The sequence below is a fragment of the Thamnophis elegans genome, chromosome 15 (assembly GCF_009769535.1).
Source record: "Thamnophis elegans isolate rThaEle1 chromosome 15, rThaEle1.pri, whole genome shotgun sequence".
Taxonomy (NCBI): Eukaryota; Metazoa; Chordata; class Lepidosauria; order Squamata; family Colubridae; genus Thamnophis; species Thamnophis elegans.
Window position 1 is genome coordinate 25,169,530 of NC_045555.1, and position 16,709 is coordinate 25,186,238.

The 16,709-nt window shown below is 41.3% G+C and overlaps 1 protein-coding gene across 5 annotated transcripts in view; it reads right to left on the bottom strand.

The window, feature by feature from the left end:
• Positions 1 to 585: 585 nt before the first annotated feature.
• The window catches only part of SHLD2 (shieldin complex subunit 2), a 41,956-nt gene continuing 25,832 nt past the window's right edge, over positions 586 to 16,709 (bottom strand). For all 5 annotated transcript variants that reach the window (XM_032231815.1, XM_032231816.1, XM_032231813.1 and 2 more), the window contains 8 exons: positions 14,199 to 16,275; positions 11,997 to 12,104; positions 9,234 to 9,428; positions 7,508 to 7,642; positions 5,879 to 6,079; positions 4,180 to 4,414; positions 1,901 to 2,016; positions 586 to 866 (listed from right to left, as the gene is read on the bottom strand). In XM_032231815.1, the coding sequence (XP_032087706.1) occupies positions 694 to 866; positions 1,901 to 2,016; positions 4,180 to 4,414; positions 5,879 to 6,079; positions 7,508 to 7,642; positions 9,234 to 9,428; positions 11,997 to 12,104; positions 14,199 to 15,618 (2,583 nt within the window). In that variant the 5' untranslated portion in view covers positions 15,619 to 16,275 and the 3' untranslated portion in view covers positions 586 to 693. The remainder of the gene's footprint in view (positions 867 to 1,900; positions 2,017 to 4,179; positions 4,415 to 5,878; positions 6,080 to 7,507; positions 7,643 to 9,233; positions 9,429 to 11,996; positions 12,105 to 14,198; positions 16,276 to 16,709) is intronic.

Sequence of the window (16,709 nt, forward strand, 5' to 3'; positions counted from 1 at the left end):
TTTTAAAATGTTGGCAGGGAGAGTTTTCAGACGCCTTTAACTCTCTTTCAGGAAATTCCTGGGGTCTTGGGGAACCAAAGCCCAACAAAGGAAACATCACTCATCTTTTGAGTAGCTATTAATAACTTGTCTGAAGAAATCATGCCTCTTAAATCGTAGAAAATGTACTTATAAAAATAAATCATATTCATTCCAAGGCAAACAAACAAACAAACAAACAAAAACTCCATTCACTTGTCCTCCTCATTTTATGTCTTTTTATGTGATTGTGAACTTGGATGAGGATTTACAGGGTGGGCTTCAAAAATTGCAGTAACAGGTTCGCTGCCCCATTGCATAGTGGGCGTGGCCTAGCTGGCTTCCTGCATCATGGTGGTGGGGGCATTTTCTGCCCTCCTCAGATTCTGGAGGTATTCCTCGAGCCCCGAAAACTGCTTCCCCTGGGCTCCAGAGGCCCATTTCCAGACTTCCAGAACCTCCAGTAGGCCTTTTTCACACACACCCTCCCTGAGCCTCCGCATGATGAATGAGCCACGTGGAGACTCCTGGGAGGGGTAGGGTGGGTATGGCCAGCCAGGGGTGGCGTTTGGGGGTTCACCAAACTGGGCAGAATCCTAGCTAGGGGATCGTCCGAACCCATGCGAACCCCCAGCAGCCTACCCCTGGTGAGGAACCTCATTAGAAGTGGCTGCTTCAGAGATCAAGGTGGAACTCCAACAGCTGGAAGTCCTTCTCCAGAGGAAAACTGTTTTCATCCAGGACAAAATGGCTCTTGATAGTGAGAAGGTAGGATGCCTTGGAGTCGGTGAGCAGAGAATGGCAGAGATCGGCCACCAGCATCCCGTAGGTGGTGTCTGAGGGACGTTCTGTAACAGAAGAAGTAGAAGAGGGCTTCGCAACCATCAGAGGCTCCAGAGAAAATATATTTTCCCTGGCTAGGCCATGGAATGTGCGTGCAAAACATGTGGGGAACCTCTTCTGATCTGGGGGGGGAATTTATAGAATGTGAACGGGTCACTATCTGCATTTTGAGATTGGAAATCCATTCCACAGAGGGTAATCCCGAGCCATGAACCCCAAATTCCTTGTTTCTGCTGAGAGAATGTCTGTGGGGGTTCTTAGCGATTCCTTATACAGGAAGTCCTTGACTTAAGACCACCACCGAGTCCAGCCAACCAAGTCTTCCCTAGGCAGGAACCCTAGAGATCTCTGGCGTGACAGATCCCATCATCCTGAGCTGCAAGGCACAGCGGGAGGGCACCAGGCTAGGTTGAGTCATATCTGGACCTTTGAGAGAGAATTCCATAGGTGCTTTTTTTCCCCCCAAGAGGCAACCGGACTTTCTGTTTTTTTCTTTGAAGATGTTTCGCTTCTCATCCAGAAGCTTCTTCAGCAAGAGCTGAAGAAGCTTCTTGGATGAGAAGCAAAATGTCTTCAAAGAAAAACCAAGAAGTTCAGTTGCTTCTTGAAAAAAATCACCTTTGGGACAACCAAGACCTGGATGACTGAGAATCTCCATCGACAATTGAGATGGAAGGTGATCTGATGACAGAGGCCAAGGAAGATTGATTACTGTGGGCTCCTTAGTGCTCTCTGAGCTTGGTTATTTTCCTGCAGATGTTTCCTTACCCAACTGGGTAACGTCATCAGTGCTACAAGAAAGTGAGGTTTGCTCTCTGCTTATAGAATTATTACTCATTGCTTCATGAACTTGCAATTAAGGCAGGGCGGTCAAACTCCCAGCCTGCGGCCCACGCCCATACCCGATTTAGCAAAGGGGGGGGAAATGTTCCGATATGTCATGTGACGCTGCCGTGAAGACGTGCGTTTGACAGCCCTAAATTAAGGGATTAAAGACCAACAAAATCTCCAGTTACCCCACAGTTTCCAACAGTATTACCTACAACCTTCTTCAGCCATGCTGCAGGAATGTTAAGGAATATCTTCTCCATCAATTCAGGTCCCACCCGAACAGAGATCTCATAGTCCCCCTCCTCAACAGTCATCACAGCAGGTCTAAATGAAGAAAGGGAGCGGGGGGGGGGGGACTTAATGGAATTTCAGTGTAATGTTTGATGTTTCCTGCTACAAGATACTTAAGGATGCTATTGTCTCCAATGCATATTGTTTACCTGAGTGCGGTCACCTGATCCCTTTTTCTAACCTTCTGAAACAAAGTTTTTTTTTTAAATTGTTACATATTTTAACTTCTTTTATAAACAAGGTTTTGTATGGGTTTTCCCCTTTACATCTTCTGTTATGCATAGTTCATTTTACATCGTATTTCCATTTCAAATTTCAGTCATCTTATTTTCTTTCCATATTTTCCAATTTAACTTTACTTTCTTCTTAATATAATATCATTATTTGCCCCTCCAGGTTAATTAAATTTAACATTTCATTTCCATCTATTATTCTGTTTTACTATCAATGACATATATCCTCAAATTTAATTTTGCATAGTAAACATTTTACTTAGTTAATTATCCACAATTAATAGTATTGATCGATTCCCTCACAACATATTAAGCCATTGGCAATATTATCGTATTTCATTCTATTCTACTAGTAAATCCTTTTTCTTCTTTCCTCCTTTCAACCATTTCTCTTAAGTGTCTCAGGACCTCCACTTCTCTTACATTCTCTTCTTTTCACACATTCTCCTATTTTTTTTCTTTTTCTTGTTTTTGTAGTTTCTATATTTTTTCTTCCCACTCTTTTTTCTCCCTTTTGGCTGTAACGTTTTAGTAACTGTCCCCAGTTTTCCCCCCAGACTTTCTCCATTGTTCCCACTTTTGCTGTTTAATTTTCCCTTTTTGGGGGCCACTTTCCCCTCATCTCCTTTTCGTGTGTCACTGTAAATCTCAATACAATCATCTGAGTATTTTTCTTTCTCAATCTCTTTTTCTTTTGTAATATCTACTTGTTCTTCATTTAATCCCTTTTCTATCTCCTTTTCTCCTCCATCTTGTTCTAGGTTTTGCCTCTGAGTTTCCACTTTTTCTTTACCATTTAGCGTTTCAGGTGCATTTTTTAACATACCAAATAATTCATTATACATACAAATTTCCACAGTTTTTTAAACCTTCTGACAGTGTGAAGCCAGACTCACTTAATGCCCGCGGCAAGGAAGGCCGTAAAGCAGAAGAAAACAATTGTTTTATACTCAGCAATAAACATTTTGGGCTCAATTAGGTTGTTAAGATGAGGACCGCGTGTACTCAACCTCCCTCTCTGACTTTGGAAAACCTGAAAAAGCAGGGGAGTTTTAAGAGAGACTCTCAGCTCAAAAATCACCTTGAGCAAAAGGCTAGGACTCAAAAATGGAGTCACAAGACCTACTAGGCATTTTTTTCTCTATAGTGCACTGAAAAGAGCAGTGGTATTATTTTTCTAAGGGACGCGCGGAGGCTCAGTGGCTAAGATGCGGAGCTTGTCAATCAGAAACATCGGCAGTTAGGCGGTTCGAATCCCTAACGCCACGTAAGAGAGTGAGCTCCTGTTACTTGGAGTCCTAGTGGACAACCATTTAAATATGAGCCAACCGTGTGCAGCAGCTGCCAAAAAAGCCAACACAGTTCTAGGCTGCATCAATAGAAGGATAGAATCAAGATCACATGAAGTGTTAAACCCTTGGTAGGGCCACCCTTGGAATACTGCATTCAGTTTTGGTCGCCACAATGTGGAGACTCTAGAAAGAGTGCAGAGAAGAGCAACAAAGATGATTAGGGGACTGGAGACTACAACATATGAAGAACGGTTGCAGGAACTGGGTATGTCTAGACCTCATAGAAGTGTTCCAATATCTCAGAGGTTGCCACAAAGAAGAAGGAGTCGAGCTATTCTCCAAAGCACCTGAGGGCAGAGCAAGAAGCAATGGGTAGAAATTAATCAAGGAGAGAAGCAACTTAGAACTAAGGAGAAATTTCCTGATAGTGAGAACAATCAGTGGAACAACTTGCCTCCAGAAGTTGTGGATGCTCCAACACTGGAAGTTTTTAAGAAGATGTTGGATATCCATTTGTCTGAAGTGGTGTAGGGTTTCCTGCCTAAGCAGGGGGTTGGACTAGAAGACCTCCAAAGTTCCTTCAAACTCTATTATTCTATTCTATAAGCAGGAAGCTGCCAGCAACTTTATAGATTTTAGTTTTTCATCTTCCACCTTGTTTTTTTGTTTACCTGTAAAAGACTTTGACTTGGTTCAAAGGTAAGCAGGTAAGGCACTCTTTGTAGATCTCATTGTCATCTGTCTGTCGTTCACGGCCACATTTTCCACACCCCTTGTAGGTGATCAGGGGAAGAGAAGCGAATATGTGCTCCAGGGAAGTATCAGCGTCAAAGACCAGCTGTCCATGAGAGAGGGAAGCATCTGTAAAGCTGAGCTTTGAAACACAGGCCTTCACTTGGATTATTCCTATAAAAACCACAAGAATGGAATATATGTTTATATATTTTTCTTGTTAAATAAGAATGAGAAAGTGTATAACTATTTATGGACAGGGAGAATCTGAAAGCTTCCCGGTTTTCCCCACCCAGTTGAAAATTCAAGATCTTGCCCCCCACCCACAAGTTCATCACATGGTCCAATCTTCCACTGCCATACTGGCAGTTCCACCCATCCAGTTCCGGTCAGGTGCAGAGGTGCAGAGACAAAGGATGACCTTGGCTTTCTAGAAAGAATTTTGTTATGGCTACATATCATCTAACTCCTACAATCCCCCTCTCCCAATTCCGGCATAGTAGAGTAATAAGTGTGGCAGGCCAAAGATCCAAAAGGAACATTGCTGCAGGCCTGACAGGCGGCCTCTCTTCAGAAGAAAACCAATTCCTAAAAAGAGAGTAAAGTAGGGGTTAACATAACTAACCACCTCTCCCCCACTGGGGGGCTTTGGCTTATCGGGAAACTTATCATGGAATTGCTATACTAACTTATCAGCTTTTAGATTTCAACTTTTTACCCAAGTTGCTTCGGACAAAGGGTACCCCTTCCAATGCACTAAATATTGTAAACAACCCCTATAGAACCTGGAGTATTTCTTCCTCTATCACTACTGGAGGAGGGGGAGACTGGGTGGATGGTCTTATGCTGGACAAAGGTTATTTAAATTATTTTTCTTTGCAGCATCCAGCCAGAATAGGTTTTATTAATGTTTAATGTTGGATTTTGGATCATTTCTTTATGTATGTATATATTTTTGTTGTTACTGTTGGATGCATGTTTTTCTCTGGGTTTTTTTGCGTTTTGTATTTTATTCTCAATGCTAAAACATAATAAATATATACTGCCTGTCCATTATAAACTTTCTCAAAGAGTTTTGAGTCTGGTTGTCAGGCCTGCAGCGATCTTTTCTTTTGGATCTTTGGCCTGCCACACTTTGTATTATTCTACTATGCATTTTTTATTGTGGGAAAATGGGAGGGTGGATTGTATGGAGTTAGATGCAATGTAGCCATAACAAAATTCCTTCTAGAAAGCCAAGGTCATCCTTTGTCTCTGCACCTGACTGGAATTGGATGGGTGGAACTGCCAGCATGGAAATGGGAGATTGGACCATGGGATGGACTTGTGGGTGTGGGATCAAGATCTTGAACTTTCAACTAGGTGGGGAAAACCGGGAAGCTTTCAGATTCGGATTTTCCCACATGTGCCAACATGGCTCTCTTAATAAATTGGAACTTTAAGCAATACTTTGCCTTGGACTCTGATTTACTTTTGGATGCTATTCGGAACCCTAACACTGGTTTTGAGACAACATGCTTTGCCTCAAACTCTTTGGAATTGAAAAGGAGACATGTTTCGTCCTGTGTCTAACCCTGCTGAGCCAAAGAAAGTATTCAAGACACAGCATGACTTTTAATCCTGGAAGAGGAATCTCACCCGAACTTTTTTCTTCTAGATGGGAAGCCAGAGTAGTCATCTTCATCGACGCCTTCATTTCAAACTTCTCTTTGAAGGCCAGAGCTCTTTCATCGTCGTCGAAAAGGCACTCTATGACCGACCAAGGGGTCGTGTGCAGCTCCAAGTCCCCAGAGACGGGGTGGTGTTTTACCAAGAGATACCTAAATTCCCAAATATGATCTAGGAAGAAGGAGAAAAACATCCAGATCAGTGATGCTTTGGACAAAATGCTCTACAGCAGGAGTCTCCAAGCTTGGCCACTTTAAGACTTGTGGACTTCAACTCCCAGAGTTCCTCAGCTGGAGTTGAAGTCCACAAGTCTTAAAATGGCCAAGCTTGGAGACCCCTGCCCTACAGTTCTTTCAAAGATAAAATAACTGTTAATAAAGGAGACGCTAGCTTCAAAATCCTTTTCTCTCTCTCCTTTCAAGAGACTGCCTAAACAAGCCCCTGTGGTATTTTTGTCATTCCTTTTCAGAAGTGGTTTGCCGAACCCAAATGGCTTTGTGCCAAAGGCAGGACTAGAACTCACTGCCTCGTGGTGGTTCCCAGTGTGGGGAACCTTAATTGCTGCACCAACTGGCTCAAAATCCTATCCCATCTTAAAGTACAGGTAGTCCTCGGCTTAGGACTACAACTGAGCTCGGAACATCTGTTAAGTGAGCTCTGCCCCATTTTACAACCTTCCTTGCTATGGTTGCTAAGTGAATCACCACAGTTAATAACATAGTTTTTAAGTGACTCTGGCTTTCCCCCATTGGCTTTTCTTGTCCATGAGGTCACAAAAGGGAAATCGCATGACTCCAGGGACACGGCAACCGTCATAAATATGAGACAGTTGCTAAGAATCGGAATTTTGATCGCATGTCTGTGGGGATACTGCAACAGTCGTACATGTGAAAAATGGTCGTGAGTCGCTTTTTTCAGGGCTGTCGTAACTTTGAACAGTCACTAAATGAATTGTAAGTCGAGGATTACCTGTGGTAACTCGTATTTTGCTACTTGTGAAAATAGTAATTAAATTATATTTTGGGAATGCAGAGTTTCTACACAGCTTGAATAACCAAAGCCATGTGGAAGAAGCAATATTACAGCTCCCACTCCTAATTAAGGGCCTAGATCAGGGATCTCCAAACTTGGCATCTTGTGGACTTCAACTCCCAGAATTCCTTATGTTGGCTGGAGAATTCTGGGAGTTGAAGTCTACAAGTCTTAAAATTGCCAAGTTTGGAGAGCTTTAGTTTAGGCCAATGTATCTCAATCTTGGCTACCTCTTGATCTACAGGCATGACCCTAAGAATGCAGAATCTGTTGGAGCGTGTTGCTATATAATAAGGTTAATGAAACAAAAGAACGAAATAATAATAACTGAAATAAAATCCTGGGTATTTGAGTCATTGCTTAAAATTCTGGGAGTTGTTTTAACATGAATGAACTTTTCACCATCTGGTGCGCCTGCCTTTGTCCTCCTTTTGAGCGGTCTGTTGATGAAAAGCTAATTCGTGTTAAAACAAAGGATGATTGTCCTGCATTCCCTTGCTTCTTGCATGGCAGTGTGACACAGCCATAGACCTAAAGTCATTTTAAAATGCTGAATGATTGTCTTACCTTTTTTCCTCTGAAGCTGAAGACACTGGGTGGCTGCATCACCCCAAACGACCAAGGCATAAGGTTGGCCCTTGATTTGTTCCACTGTTAAGACGATTTTACTTTGCTTTTCTCCTTTAAAACTATACACGGATTCTAAGGTTGAACAATGGGAACAATTAGCATGATTTGTTTCCTTCTGTGATGGTACACCCCCCCTTCCCTCTTTCCTGGTAAGGACGGGCCAGTCTTGTCACTGGGAACTTGGTTTTCACTACACCAGCGGTCGGCAACCAGTGGCTCTGGAGCTGCATGTGGCTCTTTCATCCCTCTGCTGCGGCTCCCTGTCACCGGTCGACTCCACAATTGATAGGGCTTTCCGTTAGGACAGGTAGAAGAAAAAGGAGACTATGCTAGGAGGAGATTCTATGGTGGGGGAACCGGACTTTCTACATGGTATGTGAAGGAATGAGATTCAAGGCTTTTGATGGTGGTGCTTTGGATTTCTTTAATAGGCAGAGGGAAGAGGTAGCTATACTTTCTTCAAATTCATTAACAGATTCTAGATGTTACATTTTCAAAACAATTAAATTTCAAAATCAGGATTCCAGTGAATGTTTATAATTAGGTTTTCAGTCTACTTAACGGGTAACTGATAGGTTTCCTTTAACAGTGGCAGAAACCCTGCAGCATTCTGAGGCTCTCCATTTAAGACTGGGAAGCAAGAAGTTAATGTGGAGAGCAAGAAATGAAAAGGTCCCCAAAATAATCTATAATTCTTGACACCCCTGATTTCATGAAATCAAAACATCTCACTCTAGGAAGTTAATTATGAATGTTAACAAAGGCTGATGCTAGATACAAATTCCTTCATATCACTAGCATCACATCAATCCTCAGAAAAGGATGACTGTGAAATCAGACGACCACTCAAGAATCTAAGCTGCTGGTTTTGTCAAGAAGGAGACATCAGGTGGTCTCAAATCACCTCATGACCTTCTTTTTACCAACCAGATTTCAGATACAGGGTACTCTGCTATTACTCTTTTTTTTCTCCTTGAGGTAGACTTGGAAAGGATATTTGCACTGTCAACTCCTAACATTGCCATAGTGAGAGAAGGGGGTGGGTAGTGCATTCCACGCATACCTTAGGCTAAAGTCGGCTCTCAAGAGAATTGCAGCAGGCTTGGGAGGGGTGCACATCATTGGGGAATGTGATTTATGACACAGACTGAGGGGAGGGAAAGAACAGGGGTAAAGTTCAGCTATAACTCAAACAAAGCTTAGATGTGACTGCAAAAAGGCCTTGCCTAATGGTGCTCCTAATAAATGACTAGTTTTGTATTGAAACTTGGCTCAATACTCATGAATCAATTAGGGCATTTTTAGGAAACCTGACATGCACGCTTAATAGGAAGACAGGATAATATCCCTCACAAAGGGCTGGACCCAAGTGCTTGCTTGGTGTTTTTCTCAGAGAAGGAAAGCAGGAAAAAGGGAATGACAGAATCTATGAAGCTTCTTGGATGAGAAGCAAAACACCTTCAAAAGAAAAAAACCCAGAAACTCCAGTTGCCTCTTGAAAAAGCACCTTCGGGACAACCATGACCTGGATTCCTGAGAATCTCTGTAGACATACAAAATCCAGAGTTTTCAGCAATTACATCTCTAATATATCTTTCCACCGCCATGCCATACACCAAATTTGGAGCCTTCAAGAACTTCCTGGATTAGATACCCAGCTCACCTCTCAACACTGCAATGTTGATCACTCTCAACACCGCATGCACCAAAGTATCTGGTTTGAGCCAACTTAGAAGGACACGCGGAACGTGGTCCAGGCTCTGCCTTGGCCTTGGAGGGAGAGCGTGAAGAGGGCTGTGTTTTGTACAAACGTAGGTCAGCAAATCCTGGAGACGACGCCAGTCTACTATATGGGAGGCTGGGGAAGATAAAAGAGATTATAATTGATCTCACCTTTGGCTACGGAGGTTACGTACATTGCTTCTGTTGGCGGTTCTACACCAAATATTACTAGCAGGTGGAATTACCGTATAAGATGCAATTCCCTCCACCCCCAAAAGAGGGTGAAAATTCTTGTGTGTGGGTTTTTTTTTCCTTTTCCCTCTGCCTTTCCTTTTCTATTGTTATGTGATTATGTTGTCTATGTAACAAAATAAAATAAAATTATATATATATAAAAAAGAAGTAAATATACAATACCAAAAGCAGGTTTTTCAAAGTGGTAGGTAGTTCAGCAGAGAGAAGTTTCACTTTCAGTTTTAGTTTCAGATATCAGCACAGCATGCAGCTTTAGTACAGAACAAGCCACGCCCAGGCTCCTTGCTGTCTCCTCCCTTGTTGCTCACACAGCAAATACTGTTTGTTTCCAAACAGCCCTCAACTCTCTCACACACTGACAGGACGCTAGCCAGATGAATACCATGGATGCTGGTAAGCAGAGACAGAGTATTTTTTTTTCTTATTTTCCTCCCCAAATACTAAGGTGCGTCTTATATACTTGGGTATATAACTGTCAGTTTAGGGCTTCCTCTACTACTGAGTCTTTGAAGAACTAGACTTCAAAGTCTTATCCGTTCTCTCTGTCTCTTCTAATCTTTTTGTTTGTATCATGTTTTTCGGAGTATAAGACGCTCCGAAGTATAAGACACACCTAACTTTTGGGGAGGAAAACCAGGGGGGGAAAATCTGCTTCTACCTCCCAGCAATTCGCCTCCTTGCAACAAACAGCAAACAGTACAGACAATATACACTGTTTGTAGTGTTACATTTCAGACTATACTTGTACAGATGCTGTTAAAATTGATGTGCTTTCTGGAAGTATAGTTATTCTCTGCTATTTAAGAGAAGATGCAATAGCACTGGGCCTCTTCAGATCAAGCATTTATTTTTAAAAGCTTCTTCATTTTGTTAAGCTGTCTAGAACAATAATAAAGCAGTCTTTAAAAATGTCTAATAATTTGAACATTCTCTAAGCATTTATAGTTATTGACTTGCCTTCTCGCAGCAAACAGCCTGATTTAGCACAAGAAAAAAAATCTGTTTCTGCCTCCCAGCAACTTGCCCCATGGAGCGAACAGCAAGTTTCACTTTCAGTTTAAGTGCCCCCTGATCATCAGCTTTTTTCAGGCTGCAGGGATTGCTATAGCCCATTGCAGCCTCCACAAGCCCCATTTTCCTGTTTGCTGCAAGGTGGTAAATTGCTGGGATGCAGAGGCCAAAGGGTGGGAGACGGTGGGTGGTTCCACATTCAGTGTATAAGACGCACCCAAATTTTCACCCTCTTTTAGGGGGGAAAGGTGCATCTTATACTCTGAAAAATACGGTAATTTTCATTGTGAAAGCTCTCATTATTACAGAATTTGAAGGGACGCAAGTACATGGCCCCTGTTCTAATCCTTTTCAATAAGCAGAAGGTTGACCCCATATCCATCTCCTCAACAGAAAGAGTAAATGTCCATGATCAACCACTGCCAAGGCTAAGAGGCTGGAGTAAGATAGTGGGATGAACAGCAGATAAAAAGAGATTTTACTGAGCCCCAGATGCATCTCATCATTAACAAATCCAAAGGTTAAGACTGCTTTTAGCTTTCAAACACTCCCTCTGTATTTATAGCCTTCAACTTACGACCACAATTGAGCCCAGAATTTCTGTGGCTAAACACGATGGTTGTTGAGTTTTGCCCCTTTTAATATCTTTCTTGCCATCGTTGTTAATTGAATCACTGCAGTTGTTAAATTAAGTATCACGGGTTGTTAAGTGAATCTGGCTTCCCCATGGACTCTGTTGTCGTAAAATCACAAAAGAGATCATTAGACTCCGGCCTAAATATGAGCTGTCTGCCAAATGCCTGAATTTTGATCACGTGACGATGAGGATGCTGCTATGGTCGTAAGTGTGAAAAATGGTTGTAAGTTACTTTTTTCTGTGCTGTTGGAACTTCGAGCAGTCATGAAACAAATAAACCATATGAAGAACGGCTACAGGTTTTGGGTCTGGCTAGTCTAAAGGAAAGAAGAATTAGGGGTGACATGAGAGCAGTATTTCAGGGGCTGCTACAAAGAAGAGGGGGTCAATCTATTCTCCAAAGCACCAGAGGGCAGGACAAGAAACAATGGATGGAAACTAATCACGGAGAGAAGCAACCTGGAATTAAGGAGAAACTTCCTAACAGTGAGGACAATTAACCAGTGAAATAAATTACCTCCAGAAGTTGTGGGTGCTTCATCACTGGACGTTTTTAAGAAGAGACTAGACAGTCACTTTTCTGAAATAGTAGAGATTCTCCTGCTTGACCAGGAGGCTGGACTAGAAAACCTCCATGGTCCCCTTCCAGCTCTATTCTATTCTAAATTCTGTCTATCATTTGTTTAATTGGCTCAGAAAAATATATTTCTATTAATAAAAGCTGCAAGAAATTAATGGCTTAAAGAACAGTGAGTTAGTAATGAGACATGTTCCCTCTGCCTGGAGTTTGTCAATCCTCACCCTCTTTAGGATTAATAGCTGAACAGCTTCCAAGATTGACCAGTTTGGTTGTAAAAGTTGATTGCAGCATCATTTCTCCAACCCAACGGTTCTCGCAAACAACAACATCTGCAAGAAAAAGACAAAGGAGATTCATCAATGGAAAATGAGCTTGCCTTGGTGCCATTTGGTTTTGGGGCGTGTCACTCATGTCACTCCCCATTGTCCGTGCAGTTCTCAGAATATTTTTATTTTGCACTTAAAAAAAAAATCTGCACTTATGGAAGAGAACTTAGAAACATCGAGAATCTAGAAGGCATCTGAAAGTCAACAAGAACGTATATGGAATGGGTCTGTTTTAACCAGACAAAGATGTCAAATGTTCAAGAGGGTTGGGAAATGGCCTTCAAAACCATTGACCACTCCATTAGAATAGAGTAACAGAGTTGGAAGGGACCTTGGAGGTCTTCTAGTCCAACCCCCTGCTCAGGCAGGAAGCCCTACATCATTTCAGACAAATGGTTATCCAATCTCTTCTTAAAAACTACCAGTGTTGGAGCATTCACAATTTCTGAAGGCAAACCATTCCACTGGCCAATTGTTTTCACTGTTGGGGAATTTCTCCTTATTTCTAGGTTGCTTCTTCCCTTGATTACTTTCTATCCATTGTTTCTTCCCTTGCTTTCAGGTGCTTTGAAGAATAGCTTGATTGCCTCCTTTCTGAGATATTGGAACACTGCTATCATGTCTTCCCTAGTCCTTCTTTTCATTAAACTAGACCTACCCAATTCCAGCAACTCTTCTTCATATGTTTTAGCCTCCAGTCCCCTCATCATCTTTGTTGCTCTTCTCTACACTCTTTCTAGAGTCTCAACATCTTTTTTACATCGTGGTGACCAAAACTGGATGCAGGATTCCAAGTGTGGCCTTACCAAGGCATTATAAAGTAGTATTAATACTTCACATGATTTTGATTCTATCCCTCTGTTGATGCAGCCTAGCACTGGGTTGCCTTTTTTGGCTGCTCCATTAGATCAATGGCAGACCCCAGTAAAATTAATTATCAGTGACATTTTAGGGACATTCGTTTCATAACAACTGAAATTTAGGCAATCCATGTTCGTGAGAATTAAGAGACCCATTCTATCTTTCGCGTCCCATACTCTCAAAAACAAATTCAGGAACTCATTTTAGCTTAGAGGGTCATCCATAAAGCAACAGATTCCCATTTCAATAATATGGCAAACTGTAGATAAAATTTAAACTGCTACCTTAAAGTGAGACTACACCCAAGGGAAGAGCTTCCTCAAACCCTGGTCTGGAAAAATCCTTGAATGGACACATGGTGGGAGAAAGTAGGAAAAAGAAAGGGACCTCAAAAACCTCATGCTTTTGCTTAAACGTGTCTTGAATTAAGGCAAATTAAAGAGAGAATAAATGCAGTGTGGGACAGCTTCTGTGAAAGAAAGAACATTACAATATAATTCCACCAATGTTTCATGGATTTCCATATAGCTACGGGCAGACGTGGCTGCTGCCGGTTCGGGTGAATTGGTAGTTCCACCCACCGGCTGGGTCCCCCCACCTGCCCTGGTGCTATCCCATCCTATATATCACACTCTCTGGCTATCTCGCTCTACTCACTGCAGCTGCCCGGGAAGGTGTGCTGGAAGTTGCGAGCATGAAATTGCAGTGTGTTTGAAGCCGCATGCACTCAAATTTTGGTTCTGCACTAGGTGAACTGGTTGTTAAATTATGTGAAGCCCATGTCTGGCTACAGGCCTATACCTCATTTTGTTTCCCATTTTCTGTGCAGTTCTGGGAATATTTTTATTTTGCACTTTTTTTAAATCTGCGCTTACAGAAGGGGACTCAAAAATACAGAAATACTACCAGACATCTGAAAGTCAACAGAAACATACGCAGAATGGGTCTGTTTGTATGATCTCCGTTCTGGACATAATCATATATCCATCAGTGCAACAATAATGAAGGATACCATTTTCCAGGGGCTGGATAATCTCATCTTCTAAAACTATTGATACAGTTGTACCTGATCTCACAATGAAGGAGCAGTGCCAACCAAAACATTTCCAGGTCATGTTTAGAGTTTATGGAAGATTATGGCTTGGGTTTTGTTTAAATAGCATAATAATTGTGAAATCTAAGCATACATAAATATCCTTCTTACAGTTGGAAATGTAAGTGTTTTAACAGACTCACCTGTGAAGAGTACGATGTCTCCAGGAAAGACGGTAAGTGATAAAAATGCTGCTGCTCTCCACAACACAACCTTCTGTCTCACTTCTGACTGATCAGCAACAACAACTGTGGCTAAGGGGACTTTGCAGGATGCGGTACTTCCCGTCTTGATTTCTTTGATATGACAAGGATGTAGCACTACAACCAAGACAGAGAACTTCCGGCTCTTCTCAACACAATCCTTGAGCAATGACAGCTGCTTCTGAGCTTTTTCAATTCCCAGGATCCTCGTTGTTTTAACTGGGCAAAGAGGAGACGATGCTAATTTGATTCTTTTGGATAGCTGCTGATCTCCAGAAGTAAAGCGAGAAGTCATCACATTATCATCAGTTTCTTGAGATCTTTCAGCATGGTGGTCTTCTGGAGGACATAACTGTCTTTTCTGTTGGGGTTTAAGGTCCTGTCCTTCGTTGTTAACAGGTGAAGACAGAGGACTACATTTTTTGAAATCTGAGTTATCTTGGCTTGAGTTATCTGAATCAAAGAGTTGAATGGAACAATCAGAGTCAGCTTCACAGTTTGTGTCAACTTTCTTTGCCGCCGTATCACCATCTTCATTTGATTTACGTAGAGGTTCTCCATCTTCTATGTCTTCCCTACAAGGTAGGGCCAATTCTACTCCTTCCCCTGCTGTAGGTTTATTTTGCATTTCATTCTGTCCTACGGCATATTGTCCTGAACAGAGAGCTACTTGACTTAAAGTCAGAATACTAAGGAATTCATTGTCTGTGGATAGGTCAAGATTTGAAGGTACATCTAGTACGCTTCTGGGTTTCGATTCATCTGCTTTTTGTGAACATCTTTTCAGATACTGACTCAGGAGTAGATTTTCACCCTGAGGTTCCGACTGAAGATAAGACGGGTTGTGATTAACTACCACACAATTTTTTAAGTCTTTCACCTCAAAAACCAAGGGAGAAGACTCAAGACAGCTATCTATGATACAATTAGCATCTCCTTTGATATAATCCTTTTTGCTTTGTTGAGCTACATGGTGTTTTTTCTGGTTCCCTCTGCTTATACCACTGCAGACAGAACCACCGTCACGTGACTCACCCAGGACCTTCTTTTTATGGCTGAAGGATTTGACACATCCAACCGATGTTGCACAATCATCATTCACTGAGCCACCTCTTTTTTCAAAGTTTACTGGGAAGTGATCTTTGGAATGGACAATCAAAACTGCATCATTTGCAGACTCATGTTCAAGAGAGCTCAAGTTTGTGATACAAAGGTTAGAAGTCTCATTGGTAAATGAAAGGTGTAATTCTCTCCATGGTTTCTCATTAGCCGAAGAATCATTCTCTCCTTTGGGGCTGCTTGGAGCAGTGGAAAGAATGGGTGCGCCAAAGAAGAGGTGAATTTGAGGTCTTCTGGACATTTTGTTTTCCTTGCAGGGTTTGGGTTGTGGGGAAAATATATCATGGGATGTACACAACAGTTCATTTTATAGTGCCTAAAACATAACCTTTACTCATTCATAGATTTTCAAACAATTCATTCAAGGATTGTGTGCTAATCTGTCATAAAATATTCAAGAAACTAATTCCATCCATGGAGGTTTGGGGAAATGTACAATAATAAATATTCATAAAAATACTCAAAATTGATTTCATCAATGGATAAAAACATTGAATTTAGTCCTCTTGGAGTTCCTGTTTTCTTTAATTCAAAATTAATGTTATCTTATACTTTATATTTTCCTTTTTGTTCTTTAATTTACTGTCAAAAGCTCCTCCTAAAATATTGACCTTCATCAATATGGACAAAGAAAAAGGGGAGATTTTTTCAAAAGTAGATACGATGATACACTGAAACACTGTTGTTTTTAAAAATGGTAAAATATCCAATTTTGTTCATGAAGTGAGATAGACCATTGTTCACCTTCCTGGAATCTTCAAGCTTTGTGTTACATCACAAAGCGCAGAAAGTTGATTTCTTGCATCAGCAATTTTTGAATATTATGGCAAAATATACGTTGGTAGAGTTTGCGAGTCAGGAATCCAATGTCTCTGATAGAAATCTCAAAGGTTTTGTTCTATTGGAAAGAATTGAAAAACATACAAAAGCCTATTAAGCATTTTAATAACAATCTCCAGTTGTCTTCAAAAATCAGAGTTCAGTACATATATCTTTTCCAATATAGGCAAAAATGTTGAATGTTGGTGCTTATCTGACCATTAGAGGTCACTATGTCTTCAGAAATCTCCATGAGATGTGCATGCATATTTTTTATACTTAATCCAGTTGTGCTGTTGCAGAAAATTACAGCATCATCCAACCACAATGAAGAACTTATCACTTATCTCCTATCTCCAGTTTCAAGAGTTAAATATGAAGCTTATACTTCCAATGTAAAGCATGAAGATATACTGTATTTTTCGGAGTATAAGACGCACCTTCCACCCCAAAAGAGTGTGGAAATGTTGGTGCGTCTTATACACCGAATACAGCTATTTTTAGTCTTCTGAA